This window comes from Gastrolobium bilobum, unplaced genomic scaffold, assembly GCF_033153095.1.
Source record: "Gastrolobium bilobum isolate Gb01-03AN ecotype WA unplaced genomic scaffold, APGP_CSIRO_Gbil_v1 utg495939, whole genome shotgun sequence".
NCBI lineage: Eukaryota > Viridiplantae > Streptophyta > Magnoliopsida > Fabales > Fabaceae > Gastrolobium > Gastrolobium bilobum.
Genome location: NW_026896852.1, coordinates 1,198 through 18,358, shown reverse-complemented (window position 1 = coordinate 18,358; position 17,161 = coordinate 1,198). Strand labels below are relative to the sequence as shown.

Here is a 17,161-nt window from a genome sequence, read left to right as displayed (position 1 = left end):
TAATGCATTTAAAATTTTCTTTAAAAAAAAAATTTCTCCAAACCAACGTCATTAAGTGTGCCGACATAAACAACATTTTTTGGGTCCGCCACTAAATGCTGTGATGGGGTTAACTTGAATTAATTATAAACAAAATGTTTCTGGGGCATGTGATTTCAGCAGATGGAGTTGCAGTGGATCCCAACAAGATTGAGGCCGTGTTGGATTGGGAGAGACCCAAGACAGCTACGGAGGTGAGGAGCTTCTTAGGTTTGGCAGGTTACTATCGGAGGTTCATCAAGGGCTTTTCCACGATGGTTCTCCCTTTGACTCGCCTTACCCGAAATGAGACTCCATTTGTGTGGACTCACGAGTGTGAGGCGTGCTTTCAGGAGTTGAAGGAGAGATTGACTTCTTCACCTGTGTTGATCCTTCCTGATCCTGAGGAGCAGTTTGAGCTTTACTGTGATGCTTCTGGAAAAGGGTTGGGCTGTGTGCTGATGCAGTCTGGTAGAGCTGTTGCTTTTGCTTCGAGGCAGTTGAAGCCTCATGAAGAGAACTACCCGACTCATGATTTGGAGTTGGCTGCGATTGTGTTTGCTTTCAAGACTTTGAGCTAAGGTATCACCCTGGCAAGGCCAATGTGGTAGCTGATGCTTTGAGTCGGAAATCCAGTAGTTCATCCAGTTTGCTACTTGGTAACTTCGATGTGGTTGAGAAGTTCTGCCACTTGGCAGTGACCGCTCCGTGCGCGAGCGTACTTCTCGGGTTGGAAGCATCAAATGTTGTGAACGAGCTGCTAGAAAAGATCAAAGAGGCACAAGTTCAGAGAGAGTGTCTGGATTATGTGAAGAACCAAGACGGTGTGTCTTGGAATGATGATGGATTGCTTTTGTTCCAGCGGAGGATTGTGGTTCCTCGAGGTCCGTTGACAGAAGAGGTTATGGCAGAAGGCCATAAGGGTCAGTTTTCTACCCTGGTGCTACTAAGATGTATCAAGACTTGAAGAAGAACTTCTGGTGGCCGGGCATGAAGAAATATGTTACCATCTTTGTGTCCAAGTGTTTGGTTTGCCAGAAAGTGAAGATTGAACACCAGAAGCCGTATGGTAAACTTCAGCCTCTTGAGATTCCAGAGTGGAAATGGGAGAGCATTTCCATGGACTTCGTTGTGGGTTTGCCGAAGACTCAGGTTGGCTGTGACTCGATATGGGTCATTGTGGACAGACTGACGAAGTCTGCCCATTTCCTTCCAGTGAAGGTGAGCTTCACTACAGAGCAGTTGGCCAGATTGTATGTTCGCGAGATTGTGAGGCTTCACGGGGTGCCCGTGAGTATCATCAGTGATAGGGACCCGAAGTTCACATCTCGGTTATGGGAGGCGCTGCAGGGAGCTTTTGGTACACATTTGAGGTTGAGTACCGCTTATCACCCTCAGACTGATGGACAGACTGAGCGGACTATCCAGACCTTGGAGGACATGTTGCGGGCTTGCACGTTGGAGCAGGGCTCGGCATGGGATAGGTACCTTCCATTGGTAGAGTTTTCTTATAACAACAGTTTCCATGCTAGCCTGGGCATGGCACCCTACGAGGCGCTCTACGGTAGGAGGTGTCGTACACCTACCTGCTGGTCGGAGGTTGGGGATCGTGAGTTGTTTGGCTTGGACTTTGTCCAAGATACCACCCTGCAGATCCAGATGATCAGGGAAAAGCTGAAGCAGGCGCAGAATCGTCAGAAGAGCTACTACGATGTCAAGCATCGACCACTGGAGTCCAGTGAGGGTGAGCACGTGTTTGTGAGACTTTCACCTGTCACCGGTGTTGGACGGGCACTCGGAGTAAGGAAGCTGAGCCCGCGCTTTATTGGGCCATACCAGATTCTTGGTAGAGTAGGACCTGTTGCCTACCGGCTTGCCTTGCCTCCGAACCTGGCCAACATCCACGACGTGTTTCACGTGTCTCAGCTTCGGAGGTACATAGCAGATCCTTCGCACGTAGTGCAACCGGATGATGTGGAAGTTCGGGAGAACTTAAAGACTCCCGTCGGACCACTAAAGATTCTCGATCGTGGCGAGAAGCAGCTGAGGAGCAAGATCATTCCGATGGTCAAGGTGAAGTGGACCGGAAGGACTCCTGAGGAGTGTACTTGGGAGCGTGAGGACGAGCTTCTCCGGCAGTACCCCGAGTTTCGACCAGGTATGTTTCTGATTTTGAGGTCAAAATCCCAAAAAGGTGGTGTGAATGTAAGAACCCGCACCGTTAATTAAGGTATTTAATTAATTAATTATGCAAAATTAGGAAATGATTCCATAATTGACCCTAATAATTATTATGAGGCTTTAATAATTATAGTAAGTGAGTAATAATGCTGAAAGTCGCTTTTCGGAAGAAAAGTGCAGATACCGGTTCTGCTAGTCGGTATAAATGCGTACCAAAAAAGTATCCCAGAAAATTGTAATAAGTGCATGTTAATTACTAGGATAATATATAGGACTTGTAAAACGAGTTTCAAGTCCAGATAATTAGAACTGGTGCTAGAAACCGGTACTGGCTTAGAAAAGCGCGTACCGGAAAGGTGCTCAGAAAATTACGAAAAAAATATGGTAATTCTTAGAAAAATGTCTAGTTTCAGAATCCAAAATTTGGGATTAAAATGCTAAGCGTAGCAATTAAATTTAATACTGTGTGTTTAATTGTTAAACCACTATTTAAGCCTTAGTGGGCACTAAACCCTAGAAAACAGTTTCTCTACGTGAGTGTGTGAGGGTGGCTGATAATGACTAATTGGCTGCTCCTAAATGGGGTTTCTATATAATATTTTGGGTCCAAGACACTTCCTTTACTGTGTGTTTATTTTCTTCACCTCCAAACACTTGAGCCTTGTGTGAGTGGCCTTGTGATTGTGTAGAGAGCTGGTGTTCTGAATTGGGAGGCTGTTGGGAGTCAGCTTTGAGGGCTGAGTGGGAGAGTTGAGTTGTGGGAACCTTGGAGTTGGCTTGTTAAGCTTCACGGTGTGTTCTTTGTGGAGAAAAGACCAACCTTCAACTTACATTTTCGTGTGCAGAGAGAGACAGAACCTTGGAGTGACCTTTTGAGCTCTAAGAGCACCTCTTGTTGGCTGATTGAGCTTTGGTAAGCCTTGTCACCTTTGGTCTAGAGTCTTTAAACTTAAAAATGAAAGCTTGATGCATGTTAAGGCTTAAAGATGATAACTTGTTGTTGGGTTATGTTGAACATACCTAGAAATGCATGTGTAGGTGCTTTAAATCGTTAAAAACCCAACCTTGGAAGGATATCTTCACGAAATGTATTTTCTGCATTCTGTCGTGAAATATCCGGATATGGGTTTTGAGTATCCGGATAATAGATATCCGAATATGGGATTCTGGATATCCGGATATTGTATATCCGGATATGTCCAGTGAGATATCCGGATATTTCATATCCGGATATGGTCCCGAGGAATATCCGGATATTCTGGGATTTCGAAGAACAGTAGCTGTGCTGTGATGACAGTAGGCTATTGGGGGTTTGGGGACCCTAGATTGATGAAGTTGAACTTCTGTTTTAATTAAACTAAGTCAGAATCAAGTGATTAAGGACTTATGGTTTGGTATGGAGCCTTAAGACGTAAAACGTAAGGAAAGGCGTTGTCTTTAAGTTATATGCTTGTGTTGCATTATTATTAATATAGTATTGGTCCATAATAGATTGTGAATCTGCTGTGTTTGGACTTTGAGCTGTGGACTCTTGGCTTTTGGAGTTAGCTTGCAAGGTAAGCTTTCATTTCCTCGGTTTAGCCATGTTGTGGTTCCACCATGTCCCATGGGGGTATGGTTTATGCATGTTGTGTACATGCTTTTGGATATTTGATATGTTGATTGAACTTTACATGTAATGGCTTTTAATATGCATGTGTTGTTTCATCTTGACGGGAAGCCTGAGTATGTAGCGCCATACAAGACGGTGTACCGGGGTGAATGCAAGTAGTACTTGCACGGTGTATAGGTGATAGACGTATACCTGCACTGTCTCTGGCCAGTAGATTAGTATTGACACACATGGCATGATTATCTGCTGCATTGCATTGTTTTAGAAATGATAAATGATAAACGGTTTTTGAACTTATATTGCACATGTAAGTGAGCTTGGGGTGGAAGATCCTTGAGGACTCACTGACTTACTGAGATTTCTAGATTAGAGATCTTACCCCACGTTTGGGGAATGCTTATTTCAGGATCAGGTAGTATGGGTACTGATGCCTCAGGCGGCAGGAGGCCGGAGCTTAGCTGATTATGTTGCTTCTGCTTATTTGTTAGCATGACTGGATATTGATGCTAATTATGTTTTATGCCTTTTATACACAGAAGTGGCGCATGTGTACAGATTACAAGTATTGCCCAAAGGACTTTTATCCACTCCCACCATTGATAAACGTGTCGACAACTCCGCATGATACCAGATTTTATCCTTTATGGATGCATATTCAGGCTACAACCAGATTCCAATGTTCACACCAGACGAGGAGGCCACAACTTTTATCACGGAAAAAGCTACCTATTGTTATAACATGATGCCGTTTGGTCTCAAGAACGCCGGTGCCACCTATCAACGTATGATGAATAAAGTTTTCAGTCAGCAGATTGGGTAGATGCTTGAAGTGTACATCGATGACATGATAGTCAAAACAATGACTACTTCACAACATCCCCAAGATTTGGAACATGTATTTCAACAACTGCGCAAGTACAGGTTACGACTTAACCCAGCCAAATGCTCGTTTGGAGTACCTGCCGAAAATTTTTTAGGATTCATGCTAACACATCGCGGGATAAAGGCTAATCCTGATAAATGCAAAGTCATACTCAACATGACAAGCCCGCGTAACGTAAAGGAACTACAACAATTGACGGGAAGAATCACTGCCTTAACCCGATTCCTTCCCGCCTCAAAGGACACTTGGCCAACCCACCAGTCCTGGTCAAGCCTCCACCAAATGAACCTCTGGTTCTCTATCTCTCAGTCAGCAACGAAGCCATAAGCGCTGTCTTATTGCGCGAAGAGGCCCAGGAATAATAACCAAACTACTTTGTCAGTAAAGCACTCGAAGGACCGGAGCTGCGCTATCAACAAATAGAAAAGGTTGCTTTTGCGCTTCCAATGTAAAAGGAAGCGGTGCAGGAGTCATCGTGGAAAGCCCCCAAGGTATAACAGCGGAGCACTCTATCCACTTTGGGTTTAAAGCTTCAAACAACCAAGCCGAGTATGAAGCAGTCCTCGCCGGACTCGCCATGGCAAAGACTTGGGGGCAACAAACATAATCCTCAAGAGCGATTCACAATTAGTAATTGCTCAAGTTCAAGGAAGCTACCAGGCGAAAGAAGCATTCATGATAAAATATCTTGAAAAGTAAGACTACTACTGACAGAGTTTCAAAGCTTTAAAATGGAGCACATCCCCAGAGAGCAAAACTCGCGAGCTGACATTTTATCCAAGTTAGCCAGCACAAAAGGACCAGTGAACAATAGATCAGTGATCCAACAAAGCGTCCTCAATCCTAGCATCATCATGGCTGTAACTAAACGAAGCTCAACCATCCCAAAGTGCGTTAGTATATAGGTGTCCTAAGACAATCTTTTTTATCATGGTTTTTCTACTTGGTATATCATGATTAAAAAATTTGAGCAAACTTTATCTTTATCATATTTATGTCTCGCCAATATTTTATTGTATATAGGTGATTGTGCCTGATATTAAAAAAATATGCATCCAAGAAAAGGACAAACTTAAGCAACTCTTGTCCAGCCTTCCTAATAGAGTATGTCTGACTTCTGACATTTGGACAACATCTAACAGCGAGAGTTACATCTGTTTAACTGTCCATTTTGTTGATGAAAAATGGAAATTAATTAGCAAGATTCTTAATTTTTCTCGACTGAAACCTCCACACACTGGGATTGAATTGGAAGCCGCTATATTTGATTGCTTAAAGTAATGGGGAATTGAGAAGAAAGTATTTTTTATTACTTTGGACAATGCTGCTGTAAATGATAACATGCAGCTTATATTGTTAAACCATCTCCGTTTGCAGAATACTTTGTTGTGTGATGGTGAATATTTTCATATACGTTGCTCTGCACATATACTTAATTTAATTGTTCAAGAAGGTTTGAAAGTGGCTGCTGAAGCACTTTATAAAATCAGAGAAAGTGTTAAGTATGTGAGAGGATCAGATGGGAGGATGATTAAGTTTCAAGATTGTGTGGAACAAGCAGGCATAGACACAAGCATTGGTTTGAGATTAGATGTGTCAACTAGGTGGAATTCTACATATTTGGAAGTTTGACAAATATTGGAAGGAATATAGTACAGTTTTAGCTTTTGGAGCTATTTTTGCCCTGCGTTTGAAGCTTGTTTTCTTAGACTTTTGTTACACAAAAATTGATCCATTTACCTCCCAAAATAAGGTTAAAAATATAAGAGAAAACTTTGAGAAGCTATATGAAGAATATGTGAGCAATCTCAAAGGATCAAGTGCTTCTAATTCTCATTCATCCATCAAATCCAATCTCTTGCACAAGTCAAGTGGTGAAAGCAATAGGTCAAAAAAATCAAAATTATACATAAGTGTAAGTTCTTTCGTGCTAATTTAGTCATTTTTTTTCATTGTTGTTTCGTTTATATAATTGATATATCAAATTTTGCAGGAGTTTGAAAGGTTTGAGAATGAAAGTATGATTGTTGGTGGTAAGAGTGAATTAAATCTTTATTTGGATGAACCAAAAGCTAATATAATATTATTTGATTGAATAATAGATTGAAATTAAATTTACTTTATTATATTTAGTAACCAGCCATTTATTTACTAGTACTTTTCACTTTTGAGTCATATTTTGTATTTTATTTTATTTTTCAAAATTTTGAAGGTAATATGTGACTAATGTTGTTATGGGGGTTAACTTGAATTAATTATAAACAAAATATAATTCTCAAATACTTTGAGATGCTCCCTGTTGCATTTTCTAATGCATGCCTCCTAAGTTGTAGGTTAATTCAGCATTAGTAAATACTGTTATTTACTTGCTAAGGTTTATAATGAAATTTAAACGCAAACTAACCTTTAATTAAATTAATAATATCCAAATAACAACTTTTAGTTTATGGAAATCTGTTGAGTAATAACAAGAAATATTAAAATATTCTTTTGATATATTGATATATTTTATCTTTTCAGGTCAGCATCTCAACAGTTAAGTTTGCCAATGAAGCTTACCTAAGAGATGAGCATATAAATGCAAAACAACATTCCAAGAAGGCAAAAGAAAAATTACAGATGGCTCATCAGCTTAGCTGTAAGGCAACGACAATAATTTTAAATATTATAACCTGTTAGCTACTGTGGCAAAGGAAGGTGTTACGATAGGGGTTTAGTGAGCTGTTGTGGGAAATAAGTGTGTAAGAGAAAGAAGAGTGATTCATGTGAAAATGAAAATAAATGTGTAATGATAATTTTAAATCTCAACACAAAAGTGGTTGAGATTCACTAAAAAGAAGAGAGAAAGAAGATAATGGATCGTATTCTCATATTGTAGGAGATAATATTATCTCGTACAGTGACATAAAAATATGTAAGGCCATGTGAAGAGAATAGGAAAAAAATAAAAATATTCATCCCACATATTTTTATGTATGTGTAAGAAATAAAATTATCTCATGATAAACATTAATTTCAACTTCATTTATAAAAACGACGTTGTAATGCTTGGAATAACTAATTTAATGATTCTTATTGGCAATCGGCATTATCACAAGATTTAAAATTACCATTAGTGTAGAAACATTATAATAATGTGATTTAAAAACTTTTGAGTCATTTATTACTTCATATTTTGATTGGATAATAGATTGAAATTAAATTTACTTTATTATATTAATAACCGGTCATTTATTTATCAGTACTTTTGTACTTTATTTTATTTTTTAAAATGTATACTATCTACCTATTTTTTTGAGATAAATGTGTTTACTTGTCTGTTTGTCAATTTGAAGGTAATATTTGACTAATGTTGTGATAGGGATTAACTTGAATTAATTATAAAAAAAATGTAATTTGCAAATACTTTGAGATGCTCCCCCCAATTATGTTGCATTTTTTGATACGTGCCTCCTGTAAGAACTCGCACCGTTAATTAAGGAAATTAAGTAATTAATTATGTTAAATTAGGAAATAATTCCATAATTGACCCTAATAATTATTAAGAGGCTTTAATAAATATAGTAAATTGAGTAGGTTAAGAATCCTGAGTTTGGGATTAAAATACTAAGTGTAGCAATTAAAGTTAATATTGTGTGTTTAAAACGTAAGTGGCTATAAATAGCCTTGGCACATGATCCTAGGTCATTTTGATGAGCCTCTAGCGTGAGTTTTTCTGAGTTGTGAGACCAGCCACCTTGTCACTGTATTTCTTCTCCATTTTCTACCAAAGACACCACCTTTGATCATGGTTTCTTCTCTCTTTCATGAAAATATCTTAAAGTGTGAGCCACCTTGTGGAGTTATAGGACCTTGCTTCTGAGTTCTTGTTATCTGCATTTGAGTTTTGAAGTGCTAAGTTCCTGGTTTGGTGTTAATTATAAACAAAATGTAATTCTCATGTTTAATGAGATAAGCAAGTAACCATGAATTTTCTGATGCATGCCTCCTAATTGTAGGTTAATTCAACATTTTAGTAGTGTTATTTACTTGACTAAGATTTATAATGAAATTAAACTTCTGTAATTAATGAAATAAGTAATGTCATGTGATAAGGGATTTGGCTTTTATTGGAATCTACTGAGTAATATCATGTTAAGATATGGTCAATGCCAATCCAGTTAATGCTTTTGAATATGTATGTTGAAAAATAATTTCTGGTCCTAGAATCAGATTGTGATCAGCCTTGGCAATTTCCAATTCCTTTTCCAATGCCTCATTAAGTCTTGTAGCAACCTCTTCTTAATGAACTACATCGAAAATAAGTGTGTAAGAGGTCGTTTCTTCTTCATTCAATTAAAGGAGAACGTTTCTCTCTCTTTAATCTGTTGAGCTTGTTGATATCTTGCTTCCTAACTCAACAAACCGTCCCGCCAAGCACAAAAGTAACCCTTGTAATAGTTGGCAATAGTTTTGTCAATGGCTTTAGGACTGAATAAAAATATCTTAAAATTACAAATATATACAAAGTCATGATATGACACTATCATATTGGCCATTTACTAGTACTTCTCACTTTTGAGTCATATTTTGTATTTTATTTTATTTTTTAAAATTTGTACTATCTACTTTTAAAGAGATACATGTGTTTACTCATCTGTTTGTCAAATTGAAGGTAATATTTGACTAATGCTATCAATGGCGGAACTAGATGGTCACTTCTGTCCGCAGTTGCAAACATGAAGTTCTAATTTATTTATTTTTTTGAGTATAGTAGTAAAATGTGATGTTGGTTATATTAGGCTTTGTTATACAACGAGAGATGAAATGAAAATGAATGGAATACGATAGGATGGAATGAGATGTCATATGTTTTATTGTACATTTTATGATGTCATATAACAAATCAGTTTGATTAAAAAAAAGTGTTGGAATATTTTTTTATGTTAAGGTGAAGTTTTTTTTTCTTATTTATAATTTTTTGTTTTTTAATCCCTGCATGGGAAAATATATTGTAACAATCAAGTAGTGTTACTATCAATATTACTACCAATCAATTTTACCGTTGGATCGATTATGTTGATCTAACGGTTATATTTATTTTCATCTTTGTATAGTTATGACCCCCCATATTTAAAGTGAAAGCATTAAATATGGAAAATCATAATCATACAAAGGTGAAAATAAATATAAAGTATTAAATATGGGGAATTATAACCATACAAAGATGGAAATAAATATTACCGTTGGAATTGCATAACCGGTCTAACGGTGAAATTGATTGATAGTAACACTACTTGGTTGTTACAATATCTTATCCCTTAATGCATTTAAAATTTTCTTTAAAAAAAAATTTCTCCAAACCAACGTCATTAAGTGTGCCGACATAAACAACATTTTTTGGGTCCGCCACTAAATGCTGTGATGGGGGTTAACTTGAATTAATTATAAACAAAATGTAATTCTCAAATACTTTGAGATGCTCCCCCAATTATGTTGAATTTTCTGATGCATGCCTCCTAATTTGTAGGTTAATTCAACATTAGTTAGTAGTGTTATTTACTTGCTAAGATTTATAATGAAATTAAACTCAAACTAACCTTTAATAAATTTATAATGTCAAAACAACCACTTTTAGTTTATTGAAATCTACTGAGTAATAATGTTAAAATATTTAGTAATGCCAATCAAGATTACATAAGAGGTGAGCAATAGCAAAAAAAAACAAAAATTACAGCTGGCTCATGAGCTTAACTGATGTGGCAAGGGAAGGTGTAATATGATAGGGGTTTAATGAGCGGACATGGAAAATAAGTGTGTAAGAGGTCGTTTCTTTCTTCATTCAAATCTTTCTCTCTCTCTCTTTAATCTGTAAGCTTTTCTTTATCTTTCTTTCGACAAACCGTCCCGCCAAGCACAAGTAACCCTTGTAATAGTTCAAGAAAAGAAAAGATTAATTCTTGAAGACTTCCTGACTTTGGCTTTGATGAATCGGTTTAGGTTATGAGAGAAGATCGTGAAGCCAAATAGCATCCTGATTTTATTTCAAATCGTTCTCTCTCTCTCTTTAATCTGTAAGCTTTTCTTTATCTTTCTTTCACCATGCAAACAGTCCCGCCAACCACATGTAACCCTAGTATAGTTCAAGAAAAGAAAAGATTAATTCTTGAAGACTTCCCAAACTTTGTTTTGACTTTGGCATTGATGAATCGGTTTAGGTTATGAGAGAAGATCGTGAAGCCAATAAGCATCCTGATTTTGAATACGTGAACAAGGTTTTTTTGACATTTTATTTCAAATCTTTCTCTCTCTTTAATCTGTAGTCTTTTCTTTATCTTTCTTTCACCAAACTGTCCCGCCAATCACCAGTAACCCTTGTATAGTTCAAGAAAACAGAATTCATTCTTGAAGACTTCCCAAACTTTGTTTTGACTTTGGCTTTGATGAATTGGTTTAGGTTATGAGAGAAGATCGTGAAGCCAATTAGCAATCCTGATTTTTAATACGTGAACAAGGTTTTTTGACATTTTACAATTCTAAGTCCTATCAAAATATAAGCCACACTGGATCATGGATATCTCTGAAGTCAGTTCTACATTGCTTACTCATTTCCAAAACTTAAAGGTATTATAAATTTAATTGAACTTTTTGTATGTTAAATATTTCTATTTGAGCGTTCATAATCTCTATTGAATTCACAAATTAAGGAAAGAGCTAAACCGAATTTTGTTTTTTTTAATTAAAAGGTTTGTGATGATCGTGTTCTGAAATGCATTAATGTACCATTGAAATCTCATTCGAATAAACAAGAGTCACAGAAGAAAGATATATACATGATAAATGATGAGCAAACTTTTATGAATCAAATTTAATTTTAATTTTTGTCAAAAGAATTATGTAAAGCTTACATTTTATTCTGACATTTTAGTAAATTTTCTTTACATAAATAACATAATTGTTATAATTTTAATTATTTTGATAAATAAGTCAATGACCAAACCCTTTAAAATTTTGGCGGGACATCTCTATCTAAGTATGTGATAAGTAAATAATACCTTTCTTTGTAAGAAAAAAAATAAGGATTTTAATTATACTTACTTGAACATACATTTGAAAAGAACATGTAAGGTAAATACTGTAATTTGTTTTTCTGATGACTTGTGTAATAAATGAATCAGTTTAAATTAGGTTAAATTAGGCTAAATATGCTTACCAAAAAAAAAAAAAAAATAGGCTAAATATTGAGCTAGTGGGGATACCGGAGGGAGCCAACTCAAAGAGTCGAAGCTCGTGGGGATACCGGAGGGAGCCAACTCGTCTCAAAGAGATAATTAGGGTTGGGTAACTCAAAAAAAAAAAATTCCAAAAACCTCAAGGTTTTCAAGATCAATTGCAAAAAATTCTAAACGAAATTTTATCATGAACTTTAGGTTCTATATGCAAATTTAGAATTATTTTTAGAATTAAAAAATTGGGTATTATAATCATATATGCATAGCTTTGATACCAAATAAAGAAGATGATTTTCAACACATTAGATATGTGAAAAGGTGGTGTTTAGTAATTTTGAATGTTTGTTAAAAATTATATTAATGTTTGGGGCAGGATATACTTCCCACCAAAAAATTTTACCACCTTTACAACCAACGTAATCATCATTGATTTCCTTCAATCTAACGGTTATAATTTATTGTGAATTAATAAATACGACCTAATATTTTCTGATAAATTATAACTATTAGATTGACAAAAGTCAATGGTGATTAAGTTAGTTGTAAATGTTGTAAACTTTTTGGTAGTAAGTATATCCTTCCCCGTTATGTTTTACTGATTGAGAAAATTATATTTAAAAGTCTATAAAGTCTCTCCAATTCTAAAATGTCATTTAAAATCCGTGGGATTTTTTATCTCAATACTCACCCCTTAAACTCAATCTCAGCTGTAGTCAAATTAATAATGTCAAAATAATCACTTTTAATTTTTTTGAAATCTATTGAGTAATAACAAGAAATGTTACAACATTCTTTTGATATCTTGATTTATTTTATCTTTTCAGGTCAGCCTCTCAACAGTTTAAGTCTGCTAACGAAGCTTACCTAAGAGGTGAGCATTTAAATGCAAAACAACATTCCATGAAGGCAAGAGAAAAATTAAAGATGGCTCGTGAGCTTGACTGTAAGGCAGCTACAGAAATTTTAAATTTTAAAAATCGTACAAATGGCTTATGGAGATTGGATTTGCATGGTCTCCATGCAAAAGAAGCTGTACAAGCATTGCGTGAGCGTTTGGAGAAAATCGAAAGTAAGGGCTTGTCAAGAACACATTTTCCTTCAAATAAAAATAATAAGGAAAATGAGTTTGTTGATTCAATCCATGCAAAACAAGTTGGGCATGGGCCAACCGTTGAAGTCATAACAGGTATATTATTATTATTTTTAAAATATAAAAAACTTAGGTTCTTTCTCTAAACAAAATGTAGTTTGATTTAATACAATGATAAAAAATTTGTTTCTAAATGGATATATTTTCAGGGTTTCCTTGCATAAATTTTTTTTTCCTACTGTTTTCCTTTGATTTTTCAATTGTCTTCTTTATTCAGGTGTTGGCAAACACAGTCGAGGCAAACCTGTTCTTCCATTAGCTGTGAGGAGTTTCCTTACCGAAAACAGGTGAAATACAATTTGTTGTAATAAATATATATCTTAGTCACGACAATATAGTTAATTAATAGTGTTTCTTATTACTTTATTTATTCTTTGTTGACATTTATTTTCAGATATCATTTTGAGGATATAAGACCAGGAGCAATCAAAGTGTGGCCCAACTTCCTTTGAGAATAAATGATACCATTTCTGTCTTTAAAGGAGAATGTATATTTTTTTTTTGTATTCATATTTCTACTGCATTTGTATGATTGACCATGTAATGAACCAAATGTATATGCTGATTTCATATTAAATAGATATATGCATTGTGATAACATCTTTTCCTACCAAATTAAGCACAAAACACCAGTAATCATATTGCGGCGCATGCAAAACTGACGTGCTTTAAGAATGCTACAAATATATGTAGTGGGGGTCAAAGACCTCCAATATTTGCAAATCTAACCTCCACAAAAGTAGCATTCTTGGTCTTCTCAAAATCCACACCAAGAACCTGATAAGACAAAAACTTCAGCACCGGGCTACTCACATTCATCAACGGTATTCTTGATCTTGCCATCCTAGCAAGATCCGCGGTGTTAGATACTTGCAAACCATAGTTATTCATTAGCTTCTACCAATCGTTATCCACTCCAACACCCCCGGTCTTCAACGTATTTGTTCTGGAAGGCTTCCCAACCTACGTTTTTACCCTGCCTTTGATCAGTTGGTTTAGGTTATGAGAGGAGAACTTTCGCCATTGTGATCAAGGTGATATGCGACGTTTTACAATTATCAAGTCCTATTAAAATTTTACTCAACCCATATTATTTTATGGATATCCTTTAACTCAGTTCTACAATGGCTACTCATTTCCAAAACTTAAAGGTATTATAAATTTAATTGAACTTTTTATTTGTTAAATATTTTTTATGTGAGAATTCAAAATGGCTATAGAATTCACAACTTAAGGAAAGAGCTAAACGGGGAGTATTGGTTTTTTAAACATGTTTATATTTTATTTCTTGTACTCACAATTTTTTTTTTCTTGTATTCTCAAACTTCATATCTTCAAATTATAACCACAAGGTTAAAAGTAAGATCTATAGGGCATTGTTTTCAAAAATATTATAAATATATATTATATATAAAATCAGCATATGAATAATACTTTTATTTTATTAAAAGGTTTGTGATGATCGTGTTCTCAAATGCATGAACGTATCATTGAAATTCCTTTCGATTAAACAAGAGTCACCAAGAAAAGATATATACACGATCCTTCGAGAAAAAGCCTTGGAGATGATGAGGTAAGATAATGTTTAAAATTTTTATTTTGGAGATGAGTAAATTTTTATGATATAAATTACTTTTATGTATTATATTTTTTCTTAAAAAATTATCTAAAACTTACTTTTTCTTTTGACATTTTAAAACTTACCAAAAATGTAATTCACAAATACTTTAAGATTCTCCCCTACTTATGTTGCGTTTTCTGATTCATGTCTCCTAAGATGTAGTTGAATTCAGCATTAGTGAATATTGTTATTTACTTGCTACGGTTTTGTAACCACTCAATTTTGTCCTCACACATAAAAAAATATACAAAATTAAAAAGGAAAAATAAAAAATAAAATTGTGAACACCTTATTTTGTCAGGATATATTTTTATTTTTGCTTTGTTTTACATAATTATTTTTATTAAAAAATAGAAAAAATTATAAACAAAAAAAAGAACAAAAATTAATAAATGCTACAAGACAAACAAGGCCACCGCTCAAAGTCTCTACAAGAAGAGGACAAGTACAACGCGCAAGACGCGATGCCCTCATCGCGACAGACAAGACGCGATACCCACATCGCGTATGAAACCCCCTTTAGGAAGTAAACTTAAGGCCCAAGGCAACCCCACCGCGCCTTGATTCCAATAAACAACGGACAGCTCCAGCTCGCCACGACTCTACCACTAGACACTATAGCAGATAAGGCTACTCAGGTCCCCTGACTGACCTGCAGCCCAAGCCTGGCCACTCAGAAGCCAAGCCGCCTTAACTAAGGCAGCATCGTAACTACTATATAAGAAAACGATATACCATCATCTTTTACATTAACAACATAAAACTCATGCCTCTGATATTGACACTTGGCCAACCCAACCAAAGCGCGATCCTGGTCAAGCCTCCACCAAATGAACCTCTGGTTCTCTATCTCTCAGTCAGCAACGAAGCCATAAGCGCTGTCTTATTGTGCGAAGAGGCCCAGGAATAACAACCAAACTACTTTGTCAGTAAAGCACTCGAAGGACCGGAGCTGCGCTATCAACAAATAGAAAAGGTTGCTTTTGCGCTCATCTTAACATCGCGACGCCCCCAAGGTATAACAGCGGAGCACTCTATCCACTTTGGGTTTAAAGCTTCAAACAACCAAGCCGAGTATGAAGCAGTCCTCGCCGGACTCGCCATGGCAAAGACTTGGGGGCAACAAACATAATCCTCAAGAGCGATTCACAATTAGTAATTGCTCAAGTTCAAGGAAGCTACCAGGCGAAAGAAGCATTCATGATAAAATATCTTGAAAAAGTAAGACTACTAATTTTATCCAAGTTAGCCAGCACAAAAGGACCAGTGAACAATAGATCAGTGATCCAACAAAGCGTCCTCAATCCTAGCATCATAATGGCTGTAACTAAACGAAAAGCTCAACCATCCCAAAGTGCGCAATCCATGGTCGAAGATGACACTATGCCACTGTTAGTATATAGGTGTCCTAGAGACAATCTGTTTTATCATATGAACACTTTTTTCTATTTGGTATATCATGATTAAAAAATTTGAGCAAACTTTATCTTTATCATATTTATGTCTCGCCAATATTTTATTGTTAATATGCGTTTAAAGATAAAGACCCTAGGAATAGAGCAGGTGTTCACTCGGGGATCTATGATAGGGATCATGATCATAAAAGTCTAGCTTGAGAAAGGTTAATCAAATGACCCATCGAGAATTGCTTGCACAAGCCATAATTAAACATGATCTTGCTTTTAGTTTTGTTGAATATGATTTGATCAGAGTGTGGATTGATTATGTGAATCCTGATATTGTGATGCCCTCTAGGAATACAATTGTGCCTGATATTAAAAAAATATGCATCCAAGAAAAGGACAAACTTAAGCAACTCTTGTCCAGCCTTCCTAATAGAGTATGTCTGACTTCTGACGTTTGGACAACATCTAATAGCGAGAGTTACATCTGTTTAACTGTCCATTTTGTTGATGAAAAATGGAAATTAATTAGCAAGATTCTTAATTTTTCTCGACTGAAACCTCCACACACTGGGATTGAATTGGAAGCCGCTATATTTGATTGCTTAAAGTAATGGGGAATTGAGAAGAAAGTATTTTCCATTACTTTGGACAATGCTGCTGTAAATGATAACATGCAGCTTATATTGTTAAACCATCTCCGTTTGCAGAATACTTTGTTGTGTGATGGTGAATATTTTCATATACGTTGCTCTGCACATATACTTAATTTAATTGTTCAAGAAGGTTTGAAAGTGGCTGCTGAAGCACTTTATAAAATCAGAGAAAGTGTTAAGTATGTGAGAGGATCAGATGGGAGGATGATTAAGTTTCAAGATTGTGTGGAACAAGCAGGCATAGACACAAGCATTGGTTTGAGATTAGATGTGTCAACTAGGTGGAATTCTACATATTTGATGCTAGAAAGTGCACTTAAGTATGAAAAGGAATGTGATATTCTCCAAGTGATAGATAGAAATTACAAATATTGTCCGTCATGTGAATAATGGAGAATATGAGATAAAATATGTGAATTCCTAGAA

General features: G+C 35.8%; 1 protein-coding gene across 1 annotated transcript; it reads left to right on the top strand.

Annotated features, from left to right (window-relative positions):
• The first annotated feature begins 6,285 nt into the window (after positions 1–6,285).
• LOC133302391 (uncharacterized) lies at positions 6,286–13,507 on the top strand. Its single transcript, XM_061502163.1, has 6 exons — positions 6,286–6,581; positions 6,688–6,712; positions 7,215–7,332; positions 12,735–13,091; positions 13,273–13,342; positions 13,450–13,507. Exons 1-6 carry the CDS (start codon positions 6,286–6,288, stop codon positions 13,505–13,507), a joined length of 924 nt encoding a protein of 307 aa, XP_061358147.1.
• Positions 13,508–17,161: the final 3,654 nt, after the last annotated feature.